Genomic DNA, 26,786 nt, shown 5'->3' with positions numbered 1-26,786 from the left:
GAACTGAATGGCATCCAAATCCCTACCAGGTCTGCTTTACGAGCCAAACCACAGCTCAGGGTCCCCAGCACTTTCCCAGCGGTTTTGAATCTGTTCTCAAATAGCTTCCTATTTTCCTTAATCTAACTTATAATGTCATAAAGAAACATCCAACTTTGTGATTTTCCGCGTGGAATTTTACATAGCATAGTTTTACCTCACAACTTTTCATGTCCTTAGAGAGCTTGAACCCTTTCTTGCCATCACAATAGCAGCTATAACTTCCTGGAGAGTTAACACAGAGTTGAGCACAAACATTTTCCACACATTCATCAATATCTAGGAGAAATGGAAGCATACAGAAAAATTTATTCAAATTATTCATGGCACAGACTGAAAACTAACACAATAAATTAATGGAATAATGGGCAAGATGGGTTCTCTGGCATAACGTGAATCCAATAGGTGACTGCTGCTAAGCTACACTAATGCTAATGGATGTCTTATGTAAAATTTACAATCCAGTCACCTGCTAGGTGTATAAGACCCAGTAATCTGATATAGGCCTTGTGTGCAGATTTGGGAAAGATTTGGTCTGATTTGTGAGGCAGTAAGAAGCTGAGTTGTAAGGTGGCTGAATTAGTGAGAGAGACCTCAATAAATCACTACTGTTTATGGGTCAGATCTCTTCCTTTCCCTGTAAGATGTCATGAGAACTTAAGAGTATTAAGAGTATGTATGGCAAGTATGTGAAGAAAGGATGAGCTTTTTTTCAGAGAAAACCAGAAGAATCTCAGAGCAACATACATTTTAAAATAGCATACAATAATCTCATTTAAAAAAAAAATAGTTTCAGACAGCTTCTATTTGTGGAGACCAATCGGATTTTAGCTGCCAATAAGCTAAAATAACTAAGGGAACTTCATTTTCTATTTAGTAGGCTGTGCATAATAAATAATTTAGAAATGAAACACTGTGTAAAAGACCAATGTAACTGTTGCATTTTTAATATAGAAACAAACAAAATCTGTCCTGGATGAAAGGCTCTAATGAGGGTAATTTTGGGCCTCAGATCAAAGAAACTGCAATACTTGTTTTGAAACAAATAGTCCTTCTAGTGGGAATAAACACTTTTGTACCAATGTGTGCACTTAAAAAAAATAAATCTGTTTTATACTATGCTAGATTTTCTTTTAAGGTTAAAATACTTTTTTTTTTCCTGTTGCCTGGGGGAGGAGAGAGGAAAAGAAAAGAAAAGGAAAAAAAATTTAAAAAAAAGAAAAAAACACCCCAAAACAAACCAAAACCTTATTGCAGAAACTGGTACTTTGTAGTGAGCATGCATCATCTCCTTCCAAACCAGGATACTATGTTTAACAGCTTGTGGATGCTATTTTGATTTCTACCTCTGCTGCAGTTAACTGTCACAGACAAGTTGCTTTACCAGTGCGTGCTAGCAGTTTCTACACAGTTTGGGTGGCCAAGACTTCATGAATAGGTTGAGGAAGCTGGTCTCATGTTTGGCTGAAAAGTTCTCCATTACTAAAATGTCTCCTCTTCCTCACCTTTAACATAAGTCCTCTTTGCAAGGGGTCACGCTCAGGCTCATGCTCCCTCGTACGTGACCTTATCACAGGAAAAAGCCATACTGTGCTGTACTGCAGCTAATACAGCCAGAACTAAAGTTCTGTTTGAGATCTAGTCACATGCTGTGTCCGTTTTCCATCTGACATCACAATCTGATGTGTGGCTATCTAAGCTACAGGATTCAAATAGTCTTCTGCTCGTGTTTGCATAATTTCTACCTCCTTCCACTCATCTCCCGTTCTTCCCCCTGATCTTCAGAAGCTGGATGGCCCTTTACATAGGCTGGTCTGTGATACTAACTTTCACATTTACTCTTTGCATGAACTACTGAGGACTCTTCCAAGTCACTTGTATTGCTCCAGAATGATTGCTTACCTCTGCTCTGCCAAGCTGAGAACCATCTCCTGCTGTGTAGCAGGCTGATGGAAGACAACAAGGTCTTCCCCGCTCCCCCCCCCCCCCCCCCCCCCCCGCCTTTTGGAAAGACTTTCAATGCCACTTTGAGCTAGCTTAGCAAGGTTCAGAATGATTGCACTGCATGCTAGAAGCCTATCGAGTGTCTTGGGCATTCTACTGAAAGGTATAGGAAGCAATACAAAAATCTGTAGTATATTCAAGCTGTGCAGAAGTCAATGCGGCATTAGCACTCTACAGCCAGCTCCACCACCTCCTTCCTTCCATTTCACTAGAAAAGCTTTCTCCCCTGGAAAGCAGTGAGGGATGGGAAAAAGAACAAGGTTCTTAATGGGAGTCTCTGCATTATTATCATGGTACTTCTATAAAAAGGGAGCTCAAACCAACTGCTCTGTACATGGTTCCACTGCCTGTCACAGGTGGGTTCACAGAGAATGCATTTGCTGGGTTATAAGTAGGCATGGAAAACCTCAAGCCTTTGACCAGCAACTGTTACCAGCATGTTTTCCTGTTCTGGGGAAAGGTTTGATACATATTGGAAGACAGTTCCTAAAATATAAGTGGAGAGTTGATGACTGGCTTTTTGGATTGTTTAAATTCTAACTGGTCTTAGGTTCATAGCTGTAGAAAAGGTTATGTAGGAGATTCTTCTGCTTCTCCCTGCTCCCTTTAGTGCTTTACCCATCAAAAATGTCAGCTAAGTGAGTAAAAGGAATTTTTAATATAGAAATACAGTACTGGATGTTTCTTCAAGTTGATCTGACATTTTGCAAATTTTTCTGTGTTGCAACCTCACAACTTGAATTAGTTTTAAATAATGAGCATAGAAATTGTGACTGTGCCTGAAATTACAGTCCCTTCAGAAGTGAATGTTTGCTAGTGTTAAAAGTTTTACCTTTGCTCAGATTTGAGAAAGTGTTACTCTGCACGTACATATGTATGCACACATTTGCAGACTCCTGCAACTGTATATCACCAACCCTCTACTCATAGCTTAATTCCTATTTCACTCACTTGGGCCTCTTACCTGTAGTACTTCTTAGGGGAGTAAGATACAAGGATGAGTTGCAATATCTAAGTGTTTCTTTTTGAGCCTTACTCAAACTTCTTTCCATATGCTTTGGAGATAAGGTTTGCACATTAGTCACGTGGCAGGATTTGGTCAGTTAAGAAATACTTCGCTGATGCATACTTGGCAACTGATTCATCCCTTCATTTTCTCCAGCTAAAACTAGATTACTTCTTACTCTTTTGTTTGGCATGTGTACTCTTTTCCATTTAGAAATCAACTGTTTATGGTCTTGATGGGGTTGCCTAACCCAGCAGATTGTAAGCTCAGCTTTGTGAAAGGGATTCTGCTGTGAAACTCACTTCCTAATAATTTCTGGTGACTGGCAACCTGATGCCTATTTAAAACTAAGACTAAAAGATGGTGTGTTACAATGTGAAGCTGCTTTTGTCACTTTGATTTTTGCATCCTAGCTAACATGCAAATAAGGCAATGACAAAATCCAAAATGTAGCCTAGCCATACTATATGATGGGTGAGGAGAACACTTTCTGTGTGTTTTCCTACCCTGCCTGTTTGGGTTTTTTTTTTTTTTTTTTTGAAAAAAAAAAAATCATTCTGGTTACGATCATTTTGGGATCTGAAAAGGCCAAGAAATCCACCCAAGTCTAACCACACAGAGAAGAAAGAAAAAACAAACAAACCACAATCACCTAACCCTATAGACTGCTTCATTGTGGAGAGGTAAAAGGAAATAAAATTTACCACCTCCCAAAAGGAATTGGACTAGAGAGACTCTGAGAAGCACCTCTCTTCCCACGCCCTCCCCAGAGGAGCATGACTGTGTAGATGCTTTAGGGGAGATACTGTTCTTCATGAAAGATCCTGTACCCCTTCCAGTACTTGAACACCTAGCATTACAGAATTAAAACTACAAGCACTGGTTAACCAGTAGCACTACTGTAAATCTGAGTGCTGAATTCTGTACAAGCAGCAGTTAATTTTGATCATGTCCCTCAGGCCCAGGGTCTGCAGACAAACAGAGACTTATGAAGTTATTATGAAAGCTTATTACACAGTTTGACAGATGAATTTCTATCATTAAATCACCTACTCAGAAATTTACACCAGTCCTTGTGGGGGTGTAAATTTCCATTACCCAAAATAAACCTGCTGCTCAATGGTAAGGTCTCACTCCAGAGTGTACTATAGCAGCAGAGGGACAGGCAAGCTTCTTGAACAGGTATGAAGTCTCCTTCCTCAGCGGACGTTATGGAATTCCTGATCAGTCCAAATTGTAGGATCTCCCTATGTGGAGCTAATTGTCCTGCTACAGAAATCCTGACATGCACAGGCTGGAGGGAACCAAGTTTTTTGAGTTTTGTTTTAATAATTTATGCTATAACTATCCTGCTTTTTTTTTCATTCTTCCAAGTTGTAGTTAGCATCTTTGCGTGTCTGTCCGAGCTATTTCAAAAGCTTCCCACAGATCCGTCCAAATGTCCGTCCCACATCATAAAACACTCAGCGGAAGCTATTCAGACAAACCCGTGAATCTGAGCAGCAACCTGGGTTTATACAGCTGCTTTCAGTGGAAAGCTAAAATAGCTTGCTTCAGATAAGTTGCTAAAATATGATAAAATTGGCCACAAAGGAGCTGCATACCATGTTGTAGAAGGGAGCTACTCTATATAACACCAGGGAAATATGGTGATTTCCCCAGAGCATGGATGTGGGTAGTCAGGGTTTTGTGTGTGTTGAACAATTCACGAGGGAAGGGGAAAACTCAATTCCTCAAATCTTCAGACCATGTGCTAGCGAGGGACTAATAACTGGAATACAGACATACTCTGTGCTGTTTGATTAACTGGTTCAGTCACTTCTTTAATACATGGTCCCCCTTCAGAGACGGAAGAAGAATGTAGGGAAAGACATGCCAAAACTTAGGTAATTCTTTAAAATATGGGTTCAGATTTGTCTCCTCGCTACTGACTGCAAGACAGACCCTGCTAGCACAATAAGCATACTTACCCATTCCCACTACTCCTTTTTTTGGCAAGGTGTTTGAAATTGCAAAGGTGGTGAGGAGATGATAATCAAGTTGTGTATCTAAAACTGTACGGTTTCTATGAAACAAAGACTGGACTGTACAGATATCGTCCACTGACAGTGTCTCCCAAAAGGTGGGGATGAAGAACTATAGCAACATTCTGCTAGGAATGGGTGAGAAAAAAACCACAAACCCTCTTCTAGTCCACGCTAATAGTATCTGTCATCATAGAGACAGTTGTGCAAAAACGTATGTAAATTTGGTTTTTCTAATAAGCATAATTGAATTTGGCCACCTACATGTGATATGACAATGAAGAGGTAATGTCATTTAGTATTTCTGTAAGGCTACATTCCTGTCAGTCTGCACAATCCTGTCCTTAGACAGGATTTGGTGACTCATTTAATGTGGTTACAACGAGGTCTGAAAGCTTAGCAGCATAATCCTCCTTCTAGGAGGTAAGACTTTGCTCATTTTAATGTCCTCATCCTACAAACTTCTGGAATCCGTGTTTCAGAAGAAAAACAACACTTAAATTCAATTTGATGCAACCCATGTATCTGCAGAAAGTACTAAGAGGAGTGAGAGATTAATTACTGTGACATTTTCCTCATTTCAGTGTACACAGGGACACAAAATTGTCAGTAACGTTTTAATCCCATAGGAACTGGACAAAGATCTGACATCTGAATATGTAATCATTACACTATGCAAAGCTTTGGCACAAGAAAGCTGCGCACGAAGCCATGGAGCAAAAGATTCATGGCCAGCAAGAAGCTACTTTTGTGTCCTTTTGAGCAATAACATAAAGGCAGCATTTAAAACAAAAATCAGTCACTGATACTTTTTTATTAAACTGGCAATGTAGAAAATTCCTCTTCATAGTAAAACACTAAGAGCTTGTATTTCTCTTCTACAATTGAAATTTAATTTCTGATGTGTATACTAAACAAACTTCAACAAGTAGAGAGAAATAAAATGTGTTCTAGGACAATTATGCAAATATTTTCAATGCTTGAAGAAGTTATTTTATTATGGTCTGTGTATGAATGGCTTCTTGCTGCCTTACTGCTAGCTATCAGTACTTCCCAACTTTGCTGTAATTGTTACGGAACTTAATTTTGAAATTCTTCCTTCCCGATTTTCATTTTAGAAAATAATATACCAAATGAAAGATTCTTCTGGTGCAGCTCCTTTTTTCATCGCTCCTTTTCTGGATATTTAAGAACATCTTCATTTTAAATGCAAGGTCTTTATAAAAAATCTTTTATACAGCTGCCATGCTGTCATTTCCAGCTTAGAATGGAGATCAGTTCACTCTAATGCTGTTATTTCTAGCATAACTAGACACCCTGAGGAAGGATTAAATGAATGTTATTTTAAATGGAATTCAATGACCTCAGTGAAAAGCTCTTTCCAATATCTGAGATCTAAGGACATACAAAGGACAGAGACTGAGCCCCTAGGCATGAGGGCTAAATAAGCACCTAAACAGCCTATCAGATGGATAAAGACACGCTTTTTTGGGTTTTGAGACAATCTGATTAAGCACGGTTTTCATTTCTGGTGATTACCTCTTTATAAATCTTCCTGTCTTGCCCAGTTCTGAATTACCAAATGCTTACTTTTAATTGATTTTGCTATAGCTTGTCTTGAGTTAGGGATATTTATTAAACTGATTGACATCAAGTATTTCACCCTTGTAACTGTAACGATGCTTAAAAACAAGGTACAGGACACTCTAGTAATGCCCAGATCCTCAACAGATTGCTCCAAGTTCTCTGAAAGAAACATGCTGGCTGGTTTGAGAGCTTGGACAGAAAGTCCTCTCTACAGTGGGACAGGAGAGCTCCCATGACAGAAAGTTACCTGGCATACAGCAGGACACGGCAGTGTACCATAAAACCCTCTGATGTCTGGGAGTAAGTCATTGCTACTGTACATACTACATGTAATATAGCCTGACTGAACCTCTGAAAAAAACAGAAAAGTGAGTCATATTGTAATAAACAATATGATACACCACTAGATGTGATGATGGAGTTTAGTATAGCAGTGGATTTAAATTTTAAAAAAAGAGGTTGTGAAGACCTACCTTCACAGTTCTTGGAAGTTGAGTTATATGTGTAGCCTTCTGCACATTCACATTCGTATTTCCCCAGGGTGTTTTTACAGACAGCTGTCCCACAGATGTTTGGATGCAACACACATTCATTTATATCTAAAAATACAAACAAGTTATCAAAACAAATCACTCCCTTGCATACCGTTTTTTCCTAACCCTATCCAAAAACTATGCAAATTGAGAGAGGCTGGCAAACTGTCTCTTTCTTGCTAGGTCTACCATGCTTTAGTAGCAGACTATAGCTATAGCAATAAAGATTTCAAGAGGTCTCTAAAAGGCACTTCTGCATACTCTCAGTGAAAACAAATTATCTGCCTGCCTACCTTTCCAATTCCCTCATGTGTTCTGTGGGTAACAGGAAAAGGGATGCATGTCCAGGAAGACAGAGAGAGAAACAGTCTGCAGGTTTCCTGTAAACTAAACCAGACTGCATAATAAAATCCTATCTTAGAAAAAAAGACATCCAGAAAGGCAAGAAATAATCCTATCAAAGTTTCTTATATGCTACAATCAATTCATGTCACAATTGTCTTTTAATTGGCTATGCTGACAGGTGTTCAAGTCCCTCACTGTCTCTCCATCCTTCAAACCATTTTAGTGTCTATCTTCTGTGCTGTTTCCAATTTTTCAATGTCATTTTCAAAATGCAGATGTGACAACTGGATGCAGCCTGTAGTATCAATCTTACTAAATGTCTTGCAAACAGAATAATATCAGATCCCTGATAGTACTTCAGCTCCCACTTGTATGTGCAGGGATCATTCTAGTTTTCTCTGTGGTTCTGTAGTAGTAGTGGAAAAGGTGCTGCACAGGGAGAACAGATTCTGCCACTGGCTTGCAATGACTCCCAAACCATTTTTGAAGTTGAAGCTGTCCTCAATTCTGCCTACTTTTCTACAGTTGCAGTGTGTACTCCAAACTCCTAGGTGTGTAATTTTATAGTTGGATGTAATGAAACACTTAAACCTGGTTTATCAAATGATCAAACTAGTATTCTAGGTACTAAGGTATATTAGCATATTTTTATCTTTGATTATTTTTTTAACCAACTATTCCACTATCTTTCCAAGAATTAAAGAGATTCAAACCAACTTATCTACTTGCCCTTTTTGACAAAAGAGCAGTCTTCTGTTCTTCTGGAATTTCTCTGGAAATTTTTCATTCACAAAAATATACATACTAAAGGAACTGACATTGGGAGATGGCCCTCAAGTGTGGCCTCTTAAATTATTTGACACTATCCAAGACTGTTACCATAGCTTGGCAATAAAATATGACATTAAAATAGAATGAGGTTGTATTTTTTCCTAACTATGCAGTAAGAATTGCTAATTATGTCAATGCATAGTCTTTATGTGGAATGCAATGAAGCACGTGGGTCATGGCCTAATAATAACAGACACAAGCATGTACAGAAAAAAAATTATGCTGGGTGAGTAAAAGACAAACCTTTCTCTCCATTAAGAGCATTTTCAGATTCATTAATAGTTTCTTTTCCAATGAACTTCAAACTCCCAAAAGAGCAGCATCACTAACTAGGAGTGATTCAGCCTAAACCAGTGTTTACCAGACATGGTAACAGTATCACCTGGTTGCACCATTCTAGATTCTTGTCTCAGCATGCTTAAAGGGTATGTGAAAATGGTTAGTGACCAAAACAAGCTGTACAGAGCTCTAGTAATGAAGCAGAATCTAATGTACAGCCTTTCTCCTTTTTCCATTTATTTTTCCCCCCCTCCCTGAATTCGTTTCAACCCATCTCAGTTCCATGATCTGGTTTGCTGTACGGTTGCCCAAAGGCTTGCAGTGGTATAAGGCTGCAGGTGGAATGAGTAGCCAAGGTGAAGCAGGACTCATCTCTCATAGGCAATGCAAGCTTCTGCTGACTTACAGCATTTAGGGAATACTGAACTCAATTATTTCCTCTCTCTAGTCAACAGGCAATGTACTGTCATATAATGATGTTCTCCTTACACCTCGCTTCCTACCTCCACAATCCCGTTTATTTGTGTGCATGAAATAGCCATCTTCACATAAACAACGGTAGCTTCCAGGTAAATTAGAACAGCGTTGGCTACAACCTCCGTTTGAGTCTTCACATTCATTTATATCTAAAAGAAAAACAAAATAAAAATCTCTGCTGAGGGGAAGGCATTCATTGACCAACTGTGTGGCGGTAGATATACTTAAAGTTTTGATACTGTACAATAATAGTAGAACTGTAGTGTTCTTGAGAACTAACATCATGATGATATTAGAGACTATACCTTCTTCACATTTTTCTCCTTGCCATCCCAGTTTGCATACACACGTATATTTGGCTTGTCCATCTATGCAATCCTTATATCCATCTTTATGGCACGGCAGAGGGCTACACTGATTTGAAATCTCTGTGGGATGGAAAACATTGGAAATACTTGTTACTTGGCGTTATTTTTCCTCAAGGATCAGTTTAGCCTTTTTCTTCTCTTCCCACAGGCACCTTTCATAAACAGGAAGGAGCTTGATGCATAACATCAAGTATCCATACAACCATCTTGCTACTAATTCTGTCAGCAAGAATTTGCAAGTGGCTGAGAGAAAAAAAAAGCCATCAGTACTTCTTCTTTGTCAGGTAGAAAACAACTAGAAAACAAATGATTTACTAAGCCATGTTAAAGCCTGCAAGATGTGACAAAACACAGACTTAACACTGTTTTCATTACATTTTAAGGACGTATTTCTGTTTTTAAAGAACAGTGGTTCTTTAAAATGGTGCTCTGCCCCATCATATTACCACAGATTTCACTAGAAATACCAAAGTTTCAAGAATACCAAGAATCCAAGATTAAGAGACCAGTTTCTCTATTCAAGGAGGGTCACATTTACAAAGAAACTAACACTTGGGTTGCCTTGGCTGTCCAGGTCCTGTGGGTAGACTGGATATGTCAGTGTCGAATACTACCGCCTTTTACAAATATTAACTTCAATGGCAAACAAATTTGCATTGTAAAGAGATCAACTGGAGACTGTGCTTACTAGCAAGATCTAAGAAAGCAAGGCTCAAAATAAAAGACTAGGGCAGAGAACACAGAATGCCCTGCCTTTTTTTTCTCTAACCAATATACATGAAGTTCTTTTAACTTTCCCCCCTGCCTATTTTCGTAATTTTACATCACCATACCACATAAGGCATCATTCTGTTTGTGTCTCCTGAATATGCTGGTAGCTTTTTGGATTATTTTTCTGCAGGCCTTCAAACATTACAAACACATTGTTTCTATTTAAAGTTATGTTCTTGTAAAGCTCTGGAATGTCATTCTGAGGCATGCTTTTTAAAAAGGTAGAGTTCTAAAAAAGAGCAGAATGAAAAGAAGAAAGAGTTTAGTGATAGTCGGATTCAAAAAAGTGGAATGAAAGGCAAGTCTTCCTGAAGACTGAAACTTGCTACAATTCTGTATGTAAGGCCTCCAGTGAGGTGATCGCTCAAATGTTTCTTACTTCACTCAAAAGAGCTAAAGAACTGAGCTCCACAGAATTATGTTTAGTCTTTTGTGACCAAGAAAGCTTAACAAAATCTGTGTTTGTATATTACATATATATCTATATGAATTGTATATATCAATTAAATCTACTCCTAATTAAATTTTGCTGCAAGTAAATCCAGAAGCCCAGAGGCCAGTCAAGCTCCACAACTATACAGCACTAAGAGTCTGAACTGAGAGAAAAAGGATTGAGTTGGCAGTGTGAAACATGAGTAGATTGAATGAGATGAATTAAGGATATAAAGGGCAAGAAACTTGAGGAAACCAATGAATGAACAAAGGAGAACTGGTGAAATACACTAGAGGAAGAAGACAAGACAGGATGGACAGGATTGGATGAACAAAGAGGTTATGTCCACAGATGAATGATTAAGATGTCACTGAAGGAACAGTAATGCAGCAGCCATTTTTCCTGAAAGTGGGCTTGGTGTTCCTCCTTTTCCCAGTTCAGGGTGCCTTATAACCTACTATCCAGCAATGTCTTTTGATAAACATTTGTGACAACAACGAAATGTCAGAAGTGATACTCAGCCTGCAATAGAAAGGGTATGTGGTGGCAAAAAATGTATTGTGGTACCTGTATCCTCTGCCACTCAGAGGTTTTGGTATTCATGAGATGTGTCATGGTGAGCTGTACAGATGTAAAGGCAGGGATCTGTAAGTGTTTATTTTCACAAGCAATTAAGTATGTAGATGTATGGGATACAGTTGTTCAGGGACTTAAAAATGCATGTTAGATACATGCTTGTTATTTTTATTCCTTGATTTTTTTCAGCTTGAGACTGAAACCAGTTACTGTATTATTATAAACTAATTCTTATAATTATTTAATTATTTCTCATTAGGTATTTTTTTTTCATTTTGACAATATCAAAACAATGTGGATCAACAAGTTCAGAAAGACAGAACTTTTAAAATAAAAAAAAATGTAGACATCAGTATCACAAAATCTTTGTCTCAATGAAAATACATTTTACAAAAATAAATGTTAAATACTTTTAATGGGAACTTTAAATTCCACTTTCTCAGCAGTAGCTCCCTTCCAGAGATGTGCATACATTTTGTTGAACATCTAGGCCTTAGAAACACTTGAAAATCTTATCCATACTAACTTTACTTCTCCTTTATCCTGGTGACTGTCCAATAGTAACAGTTCATTTAATTTGATTTTATAATGTGAATCCAAATGGAGAAATACAATGACTATCAAGTAATCTAGTTGTTTTCACTGGGCAATACAAAAACACTGCACATTCACGGAGCTCTGCTAAATCCTTTCCTCCTAGGATCTCTAATGAGAATAAGAAAGAGTGATATGAATGGGAGTACATTCATTGGCCAAGTGATCTGGAAATTATGTTCATCCATGACCATATGCAGTGTAATTATTAAGGACTTTTTTTGCTTTCCATTGCTTTCAATGACAAAACCAGTGTCAGATGGTTAAGTATCCCTATTCAAACTAATTGAAAGCTTCTATGATGTAACCAGGCTGTAAAGGTTTAAGAGGTTTAGAGAGATGTTTCAACTGTGACATTTAAGGAACATGGTACAGATTGCTTCCTGTGAATTCACTAGAAAAAAACACAATTCACACTAGACTTGTGAATGTATAGGCATAAAAAAATTAAAACATTTAAGCAGTATCACAAGTTTCACGCTTTGTGACCTTCTTGTGTCTGGAGTCAATGACTATGTCTTCCATCTAGTAACTGAATTTTTCAGCCAGTAATGTTACCCACTTCATGAAGGGCTACAGTGTAGCTATGGGCCAAAGAGTGTTAGAATGGAGAATTAGCCAGATGGATAACTGACTGAACAGGAATTGCTAGATGCAAAAATCAAGCGTAACTATTAAAGGATGTGGTATAGTACAGAGGACATACTCGGGAATGCTGATGAGTTGGTGTAGGACAGTTCTGGTTTTGCATGAATTCTACCTTCTATTTTGCAGTTAATTATGTTTCTTTTCCAGCATGCTTTATAAAGTTAACAGTCATTTATACTGCTTGCTCTGAAAATGCTTCATCTCACCTAATTTTTATTTGTGAGTTTCTTTTTTAGATTATTGAGTTTGCCTGTGAGTTAATGGAGATTTGTCTCTTCTTCTGCCTAGGTGAACTTTCTAGCCACCTACGTGTGTGTTCTTAGACCTGAGTACATTAGGTAAAGGATCTCACAGCAGCACTTACCATTGACACAAGCCCTCAGGTCAGCTGGAGAATCTGGAGTAACTGCAGTAACCCTGAAAATCCCTGCTCGATAGGAGGCAAGGCAGCCTGCAAATGCAAACCCACACAATCTGCTTATGATACAAACACTAATTTAGACTGAAATTACAACAGCCTATGCAAGGCATCTTCAAAGAGTCTGCTCTCACAGCTTGAATTAGAAAACTTGTTTGGGCATATTAAGGACAGCTGATCACAGACCAACCTTCTGAGTGCCTCTGCTAGGATCTAAGCACACAGAACTGCCTAGGAACTCCTATGCATTATAATCAGCACAGAAATCATTCAAGGGCTACGGGCAGAATAACTAAACTAGTATTATCTAAATAAGAAGATCAGTGAATGATATACTAGAATTGTTCAGGTTTTTTGTACTTACTTAAATATTTGGGATAAAAATACTCCTGCAGAAAGAAAAGAAAAATAAAGAGCAATAAAAATGTAAGGTAGGTAGAATTACAGCAGAATATATTCCTGAATACATTCTAAATTATAATGGTATCATAACTACAAAAGAAGCAAACAAGAAAAAGTCACTTTGACTCATAGAATATAGACCAATTTTTCTATATCACTATTGTTTAGGCTAAAACAGCAGACTTTGATAAACACAAGACAGTGAAGAGATTAAGATACTGCACTGAATTCAGAGTGAAGGCAATGAAATTAATTGGGTGTCAAAATTACTTTGAAAATTCTCTCTTTAAATGGGAGGATCTTGCCTGATGTTACTGGATGCAGAGCAGTCTCCTTTATTTCCCTTTTCCACCCTAAAATAAGCAAAATCCCCTCAAATGGGTTGAACTTTGTACATGTAATTAATTCCAAATAAAGTGAAAATTGTTACTAAAACAGAAATTGTTTAAAAACCCTGATTATTTATTACTAAAACTATTTAAATTTGACAATCAGTATATCCAAATACAGGCAATGTTATCAAAGTCAGAACATGGAACTGGCATAGCTTGCAAAACAAAATTCATTTTACCCACATGTATTTTGTAATAAACCTTTTACAGTACAAAGTTGAGTAAAATCTATGTAATACTAAATAACATGCAGTAGGAATGAAGTGAGGAACAGAGTTCTCCCCACTAGGAAAAAAGCTTGCAGTAATACATCCATTCCATTCATTAAAAGGGCTGCACAGCCACGCATCTTCTGTGTAAAATTTTAACTGAAGCCAACAGAGTTTCCCCACATGGAATGCCTGCAGATAACTGTGGTCTAGAACTGGTGGTCTGTACTGGAAACTAAAATAATATGTACCCAACTATCCTCTTTGCTTATACAGTCTTCATTACTAATTGTGCAGGTTCTATCCACAAAGAATTTCAAACCAGTCCGCATGTTGGGCTTCTTTTAGTTTTGCAGTGTGAATTCTATGTACTTTTAGCTTTCCCTCTGCAAAGAACTACTATCTACCTCGTAGATATTAATGAGATACTTACAGTTTCAGGATTATTTTCAAAGATTTCCCTGGCTTCTTCCTTATTGCATAACTCTTCAATGCACTCTCTTTCTAGATTTCCCTTCTTACTTTCCTCCATAAAAGAATTTGCTCGTCGTTTCCTCACCAGGAACTGAGAGGCATACTGCTGGGATAAAACTTTGTAGAAACAAAGCTCTGTTGTTATTTATTTATTTATTAACAGCTGAAAAACACTGTAATCACTTAAATATGAGAATCTAACACAAAAGTCTGAATTAAATCCTTAGTCAGGAGTTGCTGTTTGCTATGATCTTGAAAACTGTGGGCAAGAAAACCTAGAATTCTGTTTTCTGTATGTGGGGTAGCTGTTTCTGACCAAAAAATTCCTGAGTTACCAAAAAAAATGTTTGGGTAGTGCTGTGCCTGAAGCATAACTTAAATGTCATATGCAGGACAAGATATTTCTTTTTTAGCTATAGATATTACAAAGTGAGATATGTGACCAACAAGAGGAAAAAAGCTGTGAAGCCTTTAATATTACGTGTTTCAGTAATATTCTACGAGTAAATATTCTGAACACATTTAACTTATCTGAGACCAAAACTGTGTCTTACAAAATCAGGCTACCTGTTATATGTAATTAACATAAATGTTATTCTGTTTTTCAGAACCACAAAGAACAGGACAAAATGAAAGGTGAGAGTGATATCCTGAGAAATATCAAGGCAGACAACCTAGAAATACATTCACATTTTACCAAGATAAAATACAACTGTAAGTAACTTATAATTCAGATCTTTGATGTTATGTGTCATTACTTAATTTTCATGTATCTTATTACTGTCATTTTATTGACTTTTACACAAATGGTGAACAAATAAGTGAGTTGGGAAATTATATTAAAAATGAAAGGGTTGCTTCTATGTTCTTTATAGAGCACACACTATAGGAGTAGCAATGAAATTAGACTGCCTCAGTTTAATTTTTGGACATACCTTGTGATTAAGAGAAACATGGAAAAGCATAACTGGAAAAAGTCCAGCTGATAGGGTTAAAGAGCATGGCTGACATATGTTAACTAGAGAGCACTACACTTCTGCACTTGTCCTTCTTTTATCAGCCTTTGCACAACTTAACCTCTCAGACCAGCACAATTGTGTGAGGGTAATGACACTTGCAGTGCAAACCAGATATGGTGTACATACATATTCATCACTAATCTAAAAAGATTATTTCAAGCAGACATAGCCAATTCAGTACTGTTTATGAGCACGCAATACCTCAATCTCAGAGCACCTTTGTAACTAAAACCTACATATGTTACCTAAAAGTCTCGATCAAGTGACAGGGAACACAACTGAAGCACTCTGAAGCACTGCAACATCTGATAATGATCTAAAGAAACCTTTCTGTTACAGCATCCTAAATGTATTTGATTTGGGATAAGCCTGTATCTCCAAACTGATCTGTTTGCTTTCTTTCTGGTAAGACTAATCTTTCTGGTAAGGCAACAGCTACGATTTCCTGAGCATAAGGTGGACGTGCTACAGCATACCTCCAAAGTTTTGAAGCACACCTTCATCTCGGAGAGGAGCCAGCAAGTTGCTTAGAAACGCAAGAAGGAGTAGTCAGTTTGTGCCCTTCTCCACCAATAAGTATATGAGCAGGCAGCAGCCCAGTATTTGAGGACTCATTTCTTCTTATATACATGACCTACATGGTGTTCTTAAAGAAAAGTCTTAATTTCTGGGCCCCCACTTCCAGAAATTCTTGGCACAAAAGAAATGATTCAAGCCTGCTTTCTTCCTCTAGCGTTTTCTACTTCCACAAATGTTAAATTATGCCAGAAGCACATCTCAAGGGCTGTTAACAATGTATTTCAAGAGCTGGATTTGGATTCTCTGATTGTTATGTATTCCTCATACAGCAGTTAGGAGGAGCAGTGAATTGGAAATTGTTGCAACTGTGGATCTCCTAGACTTTCTCTCTCAGTCCACAAGCCCATCACTGACATGGCGTCTGCTGGGAGGCTGGCAAAAAGCACGGTGAGATGACAGAAGTACCTCATGAGAGCTCTTCTGAGCCCTAACTGCACTGGAAAGCATACCCAGAAAATATTTTTGCTGTTTATCACCAACTGTTGCTAGCAGTGTCATTTCAATTAACTTGGGTAAATGGCTGTATTTGTCACTACGTAATAAGAAGGATGCAGAAAGTATATCTGTTCTGAGGGAAAAGGAGTGACAACAAAATAGTAAAATTCTGCATTGCACCTGCTGGTTTTGTTTACAGTGGAGATTTTCTACCAGTGCGAGCATGCTGACGTAGCTTTGGGGCAGGGGCTCTGTGCTATAGGTGAGGCCTAATTTACAGCTGACTTTAAACAATCTTGTTTTGATCTTTAGCTACACCAATCTCATTGTGACACAGTTTTTCAGTAAATAAAGCACAAGAAAATTCCAAGTGCATGCAGTGTTCTTCAGGACATTACACCAGATCTAACACTGCTTATCTTGTGATTTCAACACAGTGGGGTAATGGAAACAGGTATTTCCCCCTACATCACAGCAGGTCAGCCTTCTCCTAAGCTGATTTCCTATGATTTCTGAGTTTAAATAACACAGGTAGCTCAATGAAAATCCATGTTTTTAGTGCAAAGATTTCAATTCCCATGCATAGAATTAGTACTGTATTTATTCAACTGGTTTTATTTTTTTTTTAATTAAAAATCCCGACTACTGCTGCTGCTGCCAGTTTGATTACAGGAAACTCCAGCACATTTTTGACCCTGCCAGACCGATAGTTAACCCTTAAGAACTCTGTGTGTTTCGTTGGTTATCACTGAAGCCTGATAGAATTGAATTGCCTTATGATTAAAGTAGGTGTTGTGCAGACACTGTAGAGTGATTATTTATCAAGCACCTGTTTAGAAGCAGTGCTACTGAAAAATAAAAATAAAAAATGGGGGAAGAGGATGAGATTCAGTGGTTCCTTACAGCTGTTTTGTAGTATAGATGCAACTATAAACCTGCCGTAAGTGGCCTAGTTAAACATAGCTTAGAGCTGCTTACCTAATACCCCAGCTGCAGAAAGCAGTTGTAGCCTACTAGTGCTCTCTCCCAGAAACTCAGCAAGATCTGATAAACTGAATAAAAAGGAGATGTGATACCACTGTAGAAAGTGCTATCATCTTGTTTGTACAGCTGTTCTATTGCAATCAGCTCCACAATTCCGGCGACTACAGTCTCCCAAAATGCTCATCAGTGACATAAGCTTTACGCAGCAAACAAAATAAACCCAACCGACTGCTAATGTTTGCCTGTTCCTTCTCCCTCTTATCCAAAACATGTCCCTCACTGGATGTTGGATAGAATGCAGCTACACTAGCAGAGCCACAACTTTCTTTTATGATTATTGACTGGTACAAGCTGCATTATTAAGATCTGTTTTTTCTTTTTTTCCTCCCTGTTCCAGAAATCCCTGGCATTGTTCAGAGCCAGGCATAATAAACTGGACTACATGGACCACAGATACTTCGCACGCGTAAGCTTCAAATTTCTCACTGTTCATAAAAGAGAAAACTGACAAAGTACTCAGTGGGGAGAATAAATGGAACAGAAAATGTGATGAAAACAGGAGAAAAACAAACATTACAAAATGTTTATTAGAAGATTTATTTTTAGGACTTGTTCAAAAATGTTATAAAATGAACTTTCATCCTTCCATACTGTTCCCTTCACAATCAGAATCCCTAGCATTCAAACAGAAGCTTGAATAGTAAACATTAGTTTTTTACTTCTGCCTGTTTAATCATTAGTAAAACGCGTCAGGAACAGGCTTCTTTGAAACTGCAATTCTGCCTGTTCCAGATACACAGTGCCTTCTTTTGCTACTAAGCTCAAAGACTTCTTGTGTCAAAGATGTAAGCGTTGATTGTTTGTTGGGTTTTTTTTTGATCTATAGGTGAGCGAGTAGTGCTTACCTAGGCCGATAGGTCTGAACTCATGAAGGGAGTCAGGGCCGCTTGCCCGGACTCCACAGTATATGCCAACTCTCCAGAGAGCAAATGTTTTCTTTCCAAGCGAATCAAGCGCTACTCGCGGGCTCACTGACCCCCGACTGCGGAGCTGCACCCCGGCCGCCACCCCCCCCCGCCCCACTACAGCTCAGCTGCCCCGACAGAAACCGCGGGGGCTGCGGGGCTCGCACCCGGGAGGGGACGCGGCGCCGCGCCGGTGAGGCGGGCAGCCCCTCGCCTCAGCGCTGAGGCCGCTGCCTGCGGCCCCCGACCCCACGCTCGCCCCCGGCGCTGAGGGCCGGGCCGTTGGGAGCGTGAGGGGCGCTAAGGAAGCCCCCCGCACCTCGCCTGCCGCCCCCCCCGCCCCCTCGCCTCACTCACAGGTCGCGGCCTCCGCCAGGGCGATGGCCACCGCCAGGCCGGCCAGCAGCGGGAGGCACAGCCTGCCCCGCGGCCTCATCGCTACCGGGGGCAGCCGGGACCGCTCGCGGCACCGTAGCTGCGCGGCGGCCTCTCTGCGCGGCGGCGGTGGGGCCGGGCGAGCCTCTGAGGGCGGGAGGGAGGAGCAGCGGGGCGGGAGGAGGCTGCGCCGTGGCCGGGCAGCGCCGGTGGCCCGGCGGGAGCGTCAGTACGGGCCGCGCTGTGGGCGATTCAAGCCCGGGCTGGGCCGCGGGGCGGCTCTGGGGGTCCGCAGGCATCCTCCCGCGGAGCGGCTCCCGGCAGGCCACAAACCGAGGCGCTGGAGGGGGCTCGCACCCGCGGGGCAGAGGCAAGCAGCGGCGGCCATTGCCGCAGGGTCGCGCCGCCCGCTGTTTACTTCAGCCAGAGGGCAGCGGGGGAGGGGGAGGCGGGCGTTCAGTCCTCGCCCCCTCGCAGCTGATTGGCTGATCCTCGCGGGCACCGAGGCAACCGGCCGCTCCTATTGGCTAGCCGCGGGCCCGCCTGCTCGCTCCCCGCCGCCCGAGCGTTAGCGTCGCCTGCCGTCGGCTCCATAAGTTTGTACCTTCCCGCTTCCTGCTATCGGTAACCAGGGGTTACCGGCCTGGTTACGCGTCTCAACAGCCCCGGAGATCCCGGCCTCCGCCAATGAGCGGCTGCGCGTGAGCGGTCACGTGACCCCCGGGGACTTGCCGCGTCGGGCCCGGCGCGGCGGAGCCGAGCGGAGTTACGCGCCCGCCCCCTCCCCCCCCCTCTCCCCGCCGCCGGAACGCCGGGCCCGACGGCCGCCCTGGCGGGGACGGGCCCCGCGGCACCGAGCCCCCGGGGGCGCGGGCGGGCAGCCGTTAGCCCTCGGCCTGCGCGGCCTCGCCGCGTCCGCTGAGCGCCCGGTAAGTGCCGCTGGGCGGGCAGGCGGCGGCTGGCGCTGTGAGGCGGCTGGCTGCGTGGCCCGGGCCGGCCCCGCCGGGGCCTGTGGTGTTTCCAGGGCAGAGGGGCGAGGTGGGCAGCGGGGGGTCGGTGCTGGGGCTCGAGGCTTCTTCAGGTACTTGTGCCGGCGGGGAGGGCGGGCTGCCGGCGGGGAGGGGGCGTCCCCCGGGTGGGCTGGCCGGTGAGGTGGGGGGCGGCCCCGCCGGGCTGGGGCCCAGCGTCCTGCGCTGCATCAAACGTCGGTGTCGGGCCGCAGCGGCAGCCGCGGGCGGTGGGTGCCGGGCAGCCTACCTGTTGATTTTTATGAAGCGAAAAATATATTCCGCAGTAGAAGAGGCGAGCAAAGGAAACGTGCCTGCTCCGAAGCCTGCGTTTTAGGGCTGCTTCTGTTTTGGAAATGCCAGGAGGAACGTGGCTGGAAAGCGTGGAAAGTCCCTTGAGTTTCTAGTCTTGCAGAAACTTCTTCATAGAAGAACTGATGGTCCTAGACCTGTGTCTCACAAATACTTGTATGCTTCAGTCTTTTAAGATGTTACAGTTCTTGCTTGCTGTTCATGCACCTGTTAATACACTGCAATTGTGGCAGAGAGGATGGTGTTCAGATTTTTGCTGAATATGCCGCCTTCTCTGCTCAGAAGCTTGGTTTCCTGTTCGAAATATAATGCAATACAACTAAAAGACTGTGATTTTAAATTAAAACTCAAGTAAGGCAAGGAATATCACAGTAGGAGGTTAAATAAGCCTTGAGGAGGGTCAGCTTTGAATGGTTTCTTTAATTATGTTTTGAAGAAAGTGAGAGCTTGATATGAATGAAAAAAATCTAGCGTAAAAGCCTCTACCAAAGGCAGAACATTTAACATAAACTCTGAAAGTGAAATGCGTAGAAGGTGCTTGTTTTGTGCTTTGACATGGAAGTAGATAACCTTATTCGTCAGGTGTCTTGGTTGTTGGACTTGCTGGTACCCAGTACTTTGGATCATGTAACATACAGGCTGCTAAGTAGCTCGTGATCTTAATCTAGAGTGTCAGGAGTTAATGCTGTTACCTATCATGTTTTTCTTAGTCTCTGTAGTATGCTTTTTCTGTTCTCATAACTAAAAAAGGGATCTTTGACACTCTTTAGTCCTTGACACTTGTGCTGACCTGCTACCTGAATGGTATATTGGCTTGACTAAACAGATTTACATATTTTCTGAGTTTGTGGGTATGTTGGTTTTGCTTTGCCTCAACAAGCATAAAGAGTTTAAGCTGACATACATCTGGAACAGCTTCTCAGTGTTGTTAATGCAGCATATAAAGTACAGGTAGTATGTTCCATACTTATTTCAGAGATCAAGTATATTCAAAACAGCATAACATGATGTGATTTGCCTCTCCACCATAATTTTCTCAGCAGTGTTGAATGCCCCTTCCTCCTATCGTGGTATGTTTTGGAAATGTTTTATCTTATTTGTAACCTCATGCCCACCCCCCACCCCCCCCCTTTAGGGTTTTGCATTTAAACAAGATTTCTCTGCTATGACATAGTCATCCTCTGCTTTCACTCTCTAACAAGTTTTTTTCATCTCATGAATCCCATTTAAATGCTGTGGGCCACATCTGTGCTTTAGAGCAATTCTGTGACAATTTGCAAACCTAGACGATGTGTGTAATATGGGATGGGAATTGTTCTGTGATGATGTTCAGGCACTGAAAAAGTTGCGGTTTTGTCAGTGCCTTGTTCGTTGTGCTGTTGTGTTTTGCTTTTCAGCAGAGCTAGCTGAAAACTTGTGTAGCAGTGTTCTCAAAGTTAGCTTTGTTGGTACTTGCTTGTGGGTTGAGGCACCATACTCTGCTGCATGTGAGGTGTTCTGAGGATTTTTTTGGATTCTTTGGAGCCTTGTTTTAATACTTGTAATAGTTGTAATCATTTTGCTGTCCTTTTTAGGAACTTCTCGGTTCTTCATACACTAAACTGTCCTATGCAGAAGCTACTTTCAGGTGCTCTTGTGTAACAGAAGATAAATATTTAAAGAATATCTGTTATCTCTGCTCTGGAAGAAGCATTTCTGGCATTGAATGGTGGCAGATCCACACAAAGGCATCCCTGAATACAGCAGCTTCATAAGATCAGGAGAAGTTCTCAGTTCCTACCTGTATAAATTCTTCAAACCATCGTAGTTTCTTAGGGACAGTTCCTCAATTTTGTCCCCACTTCTGCTGGTCCAGGTGGGGAAAATCAAAACTTTGGAAAGTTGTTATAATCCTTAATTATTTTGTTTTCTGCATAATCCGAAGTTACCTTAGTTTGAGGTTAGTTATTGCTTAAAATATGAAAGGAATTTCTTTGTTTAAAAAATGAGTTTTAGAGGAACAAGCTTCAGAAAACTTGCTATGGTAGTTGAAAGTGTTAATTTGAATTATTTACACTTTCAATTAATCTGCTCATGGTGGCAAGTTAGCAGGAGGGAATATCTCTACCTCTCAGCTGCTCTGATATGAATCCAGTTGGGTTTTTTAGCTTAAGCTGTTGATCAAAATGGGTGCTAAGATGATATGAGCCTATGAGCTGAGGTGACGGTGCACATTCCTTCTGCAAGGGTTGTGATCATCTCTGGAGGAGAGATCGGTGTGTCATTAACCACCATCCCCTGTCCCATGACACATGCGTGGATTTATTCCCCTATTCCATAGCCACCCCCCACCCCTTCTGCGAATAAGAACTGCTGGTGACTTGGGCCCCATCTCTGGAGGTGACCACTCAGGGCAGGGGAAGTGGCATGTTGGACTGCTGGGTGCCAAGACCGCCTTGGGTTGAACCATCGTCATGCTTGCCTTGCTTCTTCACAAGGCTCATCCTCCTTTGGTTCAAGTGGTCCATGCTGTACAGTTCCTGTACCATGCAACTCAGATCATGGGTTATTTTCCCCCAAGTTTAAATCTCCTTGAGATACACACTGGATTTCCCCGTCCTTCCATGTTACCCACCAAGTGCACCTGAGCAAACATAATCCTACAAATGGTTTTGCCATTTCCCGAGGGAGGAGTAATCTAAACATCCTTTTCCAGCCACTAAGAAGTGCTGGACTCCAATATGCAGTAAAGTAAGCAAGCTCAGTGACCAGTGCAGGAGCCTGCCAATTAACAACTCACACATGTGCTCAGATCAAAGCTGTCATTACCTTTAGCCCCACGTTGGCACTGAGAAGAACTGGTGGGCTGACCATGCCCAACAGCTACACGTGCACCCAGTGACTTGCTCACTCCCCTCTCCCATGGGATGGGGAGAAAACAGAAGAAAGATGAGAAGATTCGTCGATAGAGATAATGGCAGTTTAATGGGGAAGGTAAAAGCTGCATGCTCAAGCAGAACAAAAAGAGGAATTAATTGCTAGTTCCCATCAGTGGGCAGACATTCAGCTGCTTTCTGGAAAGTGGAGCCTCAGCAGTTTAATGGCTGCTTGGGAAGACAAACACAATAATTATGAACATTCTGCCTTCCTCCTCTTTTCCCTGAGCTATTTTTTGCTAAGTATGGCATCACATGGTATGGAATATCCCTCCCATCAGTTGGGGCCAGCTGGCTTGGCTGTGTCCCCTCCCAACTTCTTGCCCAGCCCAGCCTACTGGCTGCGTGGAGCGTGGGGCAGAGAGAAAGCCTCCATGTTGTGCAAGCACTCTCCAGTAATAACCAAAATATTTTTGTGTCATCAGCAGTGTTTCAGCCAAAAATACAAAGCACAGGACCATATGGGGTGCTGTGAATAAAATAACTCGGCACATCATCCCACCAGGGAGGTTGTGGATTTGAACTCATGCAGTAAAATTGCCCAAAGTTTGCCGGTGAAAGGCCTTTACCTGGACAACTGCTGTTGTTTGTGGTATGATTATTGTAGCTGAACAACAAAGGGAATTTTAAAGCTTTTGCATCTTGGTGCACTTGACTGCATGGTTTGTGTAAGCTTTGCTGTCTCATAGCCAAGTGTGCATATAAAGAAACAAGCATGCACATGATCACACAGTTTTTCTCTGTTGTCTGTTTCACAGCAACATCAGAAAGAGGAATAGTCTCTGTTTCTTCTCCTGCTTGAAGAATAGAATGTGGGATTGTGAAATGGTGGAAGTACTTGATACTTCTATTAATTTGGTGACAATTACTAGATATTTTAAGTTCCTGAGAGTGCTCACTAGAGAACCCAGTTTCCTTGCTATGGGATCTTTTTGTGTAAAAGAAATTGACAGTTAAATGAATATACATAACAGATAGGACATTGTTTGCTTTTGATGTTTTATCCTGTTATGTTCTTACAGGCTTTACTAATGCTTGAAATTGGTCCTTATTTTCTGTCAGTCAGCAGAGCTGTGTGGTGCATTAGCAAGGCAAGCACTGGAATTTCATAACTTGATGTGTTTTACTGCTCTAACTTGCTAGTTTCCTTATGTGCAGTGGTCTTGCATTATTATTTTGTGTAAGTACTGTGTTGTTGCTGCCTAGATATGTAAAATGAGGGCAGATGAAGCGTGAGGGGATGGGAAAGTGAAAGACATAATGAGACTGTTGTGGGGCTAACTGAGTATGACACACTGGATAGACAGGCTGCTGCTAGGGAAATGACTTGCTTTTGTTACATGTAGGAGCTAACTATGCATTTCTTTATTATTTTTTTCTTTCTCCTTTGTAGCAGTGGCAAGACAACGTCTGGGCCTCTGCAGTCTCTCTCCCAGTCGTCTTGGGTTGTTCTGGCCTGTCCACATTGTTTCTGTATCTTTCGCGGCTCTGGATGGCTATTGAAGAGGGATGTTCAGTCTAATGGCAAATTGCTGCAGCTGGTTAAAACGGTGGCAGGAACCTGTCAGGTAAACATGTGGAAGTATTTTATGTTCCTCTGCTGACCTTCCCAAGCTGCATTTCATGTCCTCTCACCTATGTTTTACTTTATTTGCTATATAACAGTTTCATATTTTTTAATGCTGAGATAAAATTCATCATTTTTTTCTCTTGAGAAAAATACATTGTCTGAACCTAAAAATGAAGTGATAATCATTCTCTAATTCAGGTACTTTGTTTCTGACTTCAGGAAAGCATAAAGTTCAAAATATTGTCCTTTGCGTACTGTTTCTCAAGTTGAACATTATGAGGTTATGCTAGCATGGTTATGCAAAGTTTTTACATGGTTATGTAAAACTTTTGTCTTATCTAGTTTCTGTGTTTTGAGATTCTGAAGTGTAATGTATTCAAACCACTTTGTTGTCAAGAGTAGACTGTAGCCCCAGTGTAATATTAGTTTTCTTACTGTTACCCAAGTATCGTAATACTACGTTTTGCGGGTAGCATGGTGATTTATGCTGGTTTATGGAATTCGCTGTTCTTGTTTGTTTCTGTTACTTTTACTTTGACATCTTGCATCCCTTTCCCTCCAATTAGCAGAGGTGCACAGTTAGTGCATAGTTTGTTTCAAAGTATTTGCAGACTATGAGGAAGGGAAGTAAAGGGTACACCACACTTCTTTCTACTTCACACTCATGTAGGTTGATTTGCTCTTTTCTTCAATGCTACATAGTTCAGGTTTTACAGAAGGTGCTGCTGTTCAAAAAAAATACGGTGGATTGAATAGCTTCCTGACACCACCAATGTATTATAGACAATTGTGAATTTATATATGTTTATGGGTGTTCTGATTTTGGCTTCCTGTTAAATTATAATTTACTGTGATCCTACTGTTCATTTTTAGGTTATTTGCTCAGAGGTTTTTGGCTCTTCTGAAAGAACTTGCATAAATCATACTTTATGTATGATGCTATTCGTTTTAAGACTGGGAAATGACAATGGTTTTAGTATTCCTTCACTTAAAGGGGCATCAGTTTGAGCACATTCCTTTGACTGCTCTGACGCTGTGAATAGGAGGAACAACTGAAGTATACAAATATATATATATTTTTTTCCTATTGCCTTGCTTAAAATCCTATCCTGGTATAAATTTTAACCTGTATATCAGATTGCTAATATATTGTACGTACTCAACACCACTGGTTTACACATTTGCAGTCTAGATAGCTCCTGCTTGAAACAAAGGCACAATGAGTACCAGTGCTGCTTATTTACAGCATCTGATGTTGTCTACACAAGTGTTGTATACTTTATAGTGTTCTGATGCACTGGTTCAGGTGGAAATAAATTTCTAGTGTATGCACTACTTTGAGGCAGAGGGATGCTAAAGATACAGCAGAACGGAAATGAAATTACAGAAATTGTTAAAAGAGACCATGACCACATCATAAAAAAACCCAAATGATAAAATTTATGGTACCTTGAAATTAGATTTCAGCAGGCAAATAAGAGTTGAAAACCAAATCATTCTCATGTGGAACTTACAGCACAATATTAGATTTCTCATGTCATACCTTGTTTCTGTTGTTCTGTCTCATCAGATGGTTTGACAGATTGTACACCAGATACACAATTGTAACAAAGCCTGCTACTTGGTGTTTTGATACGTATTATTTTTACTACTTTGTGGTAGATTTGCTATGCGTGTATTAAAAAACTAAATAAAATAAGTGAAGTCTAGCTAGAAGAAAAAAAAAAGATTTGAAATATCTTTTTTTTCTTTTTTTTTCTCCTTATGGAGGAAGGTGACACTAATAATGGTGGGTCTTGATAATGCTGGTAAAACTGCTACAGTCCGAGGAATTCAAGGAGGTAAGCAATTAATTTATCATCTAAATGCAGCATTGAAAGAGAGGATAATTACTATTTTCCATCATTTTAATCTAAAAGTGTTGATTCATCTCTTTAATTTCTCTCTCCCTCACGTATCGTTGAAAGAAAATTCTGGTGATTTTACCATGAAAAGTAGCACAAGTGTGGTTGCCAAAGTGAGAATGTCACAGGCCCCATTGTGTGAATACCTGCAGATGGGAGAAAAATTAAGGGGTCTTACCTTTGAAACATAAAGATCCTGATTATTTTTTTTTTTTTTTTATATCCCGCAAATCATGCTAGGGTGACTTAAAAAATACGTGCTTCCAGTCATGTGCTTTACGCTCAGGAGAAGTAGCAGAGCAAGCTCTGCA

The 26,786-nt window shown here is 40.8% G+C and overlaps 2 protein-coding genes and 1 long non-coding RNA gene across 10 annotated transcripts in view; 1 reads left to right on the top strand and 2 right to left on the bottom strand.

The window, feature by feature from the left end:
- PROS1 (protein S) overlaps positions 1-19,160 on the bottom strand; it is a 34,377-nt gene extending 15,217 nt beyond the window's left edge. The window contains exons 1-8 of one of the 2 annotated variants that reach the window (XM_080377012.1): positions 18,750-19,160; positions 14,370-14,527; positions 13,298-13,322; positions 12,880-12,966; positions 9,431-9,553; positions 9,152-9,274; positions 7,134-7,259; positions 197-318 (exon numbers count right to left, since the gene is read on the bottom strand). In XM_080377012.1, coding sequence (XP_080233138.1) covers positions 197-318; positions 7,134-7,259; positions 9,152-9,274; positions 9,431-9,553; positions 12,880-12,966; positions 13,298-13,322; positions 14,370-14,527; positions 18,750-18,828 — 843 coding nt within the window. In that variant the 5' untranslated portion in view covers positions 18,829-19,160. Of the gene's footprint in view, positions 1-196; positions 319-7,133; positions 7,260-9,151; positions 9,275-9,430; positions 9,554-12,879; positions 12,967-13,297; positions 13,323-14,369; positions 14,528-17,421; positions 18,699-18,749 lie in introns of those variants that run through there. The other variant, XM_080377013.1, reaches the window with a different exon arrangement.
- LOC308059531 overlaps positions 1-26,786 on the bottom strand; it is a 75,624-nt gene that overhangs the window by 29,143 nt on the left and 19,695 nt on the right. The window lies entirely within an intron of this gene.
- ARL13B (ARF like GTPase 13B) overlaps positions 19,539-26,786 on the top strand; it is a 44,186-nt gene continuing 36,938 nt past the window's right edge. For 3 of the 7 annotated variants that reach the window (XM_080377019.1, XM_080377014.1, XM_080377018.1), the window contains exons 1-3: positions 19,539-19,696; positions 24,395-24,569; positions 26,342-26,412. In XM_080377019.1, the coding sequence (XP_080233145.1) occupies positions 24,511-24,569; positions 26,342-26,412 (130 nt within the window). In that variant the 5' untranslated portion in view covers positions 19,539-19,696; positions 24,395-24,510. Of the gene's footprint in view, positions 19,697-21,660; positions 21,942-22,901; positions 23,060-23,759; positions 23,814-24,394; positions 24,570-26,341; positions 26,413-26,786 lie in introns of those variants that run through there. The other 4 variants (XM_080377016.1, XM_080377015.1, XM_080377020.1 and 1 more) reach the window with 4 other exon arrangements.

The sequence above is a fragment of the Falco punctatus genome, assembly GCF_963210335.1.
Source record: "Falco punctatus genome assembly, chromosome: 2".
In the NCBI taxonomy this organism is placed as follows: domain Eukaryota; kingdom Metazoa; phylum Chordata; class Aves; order Falconiformes; family Falconidae; genus Falco; species Falco punctatus.
The sequence above is the reverse complement of the archived record's forward strand: the minus strand, read 5'-3'. Positions and strand labels throughout refer to the sequence as shown.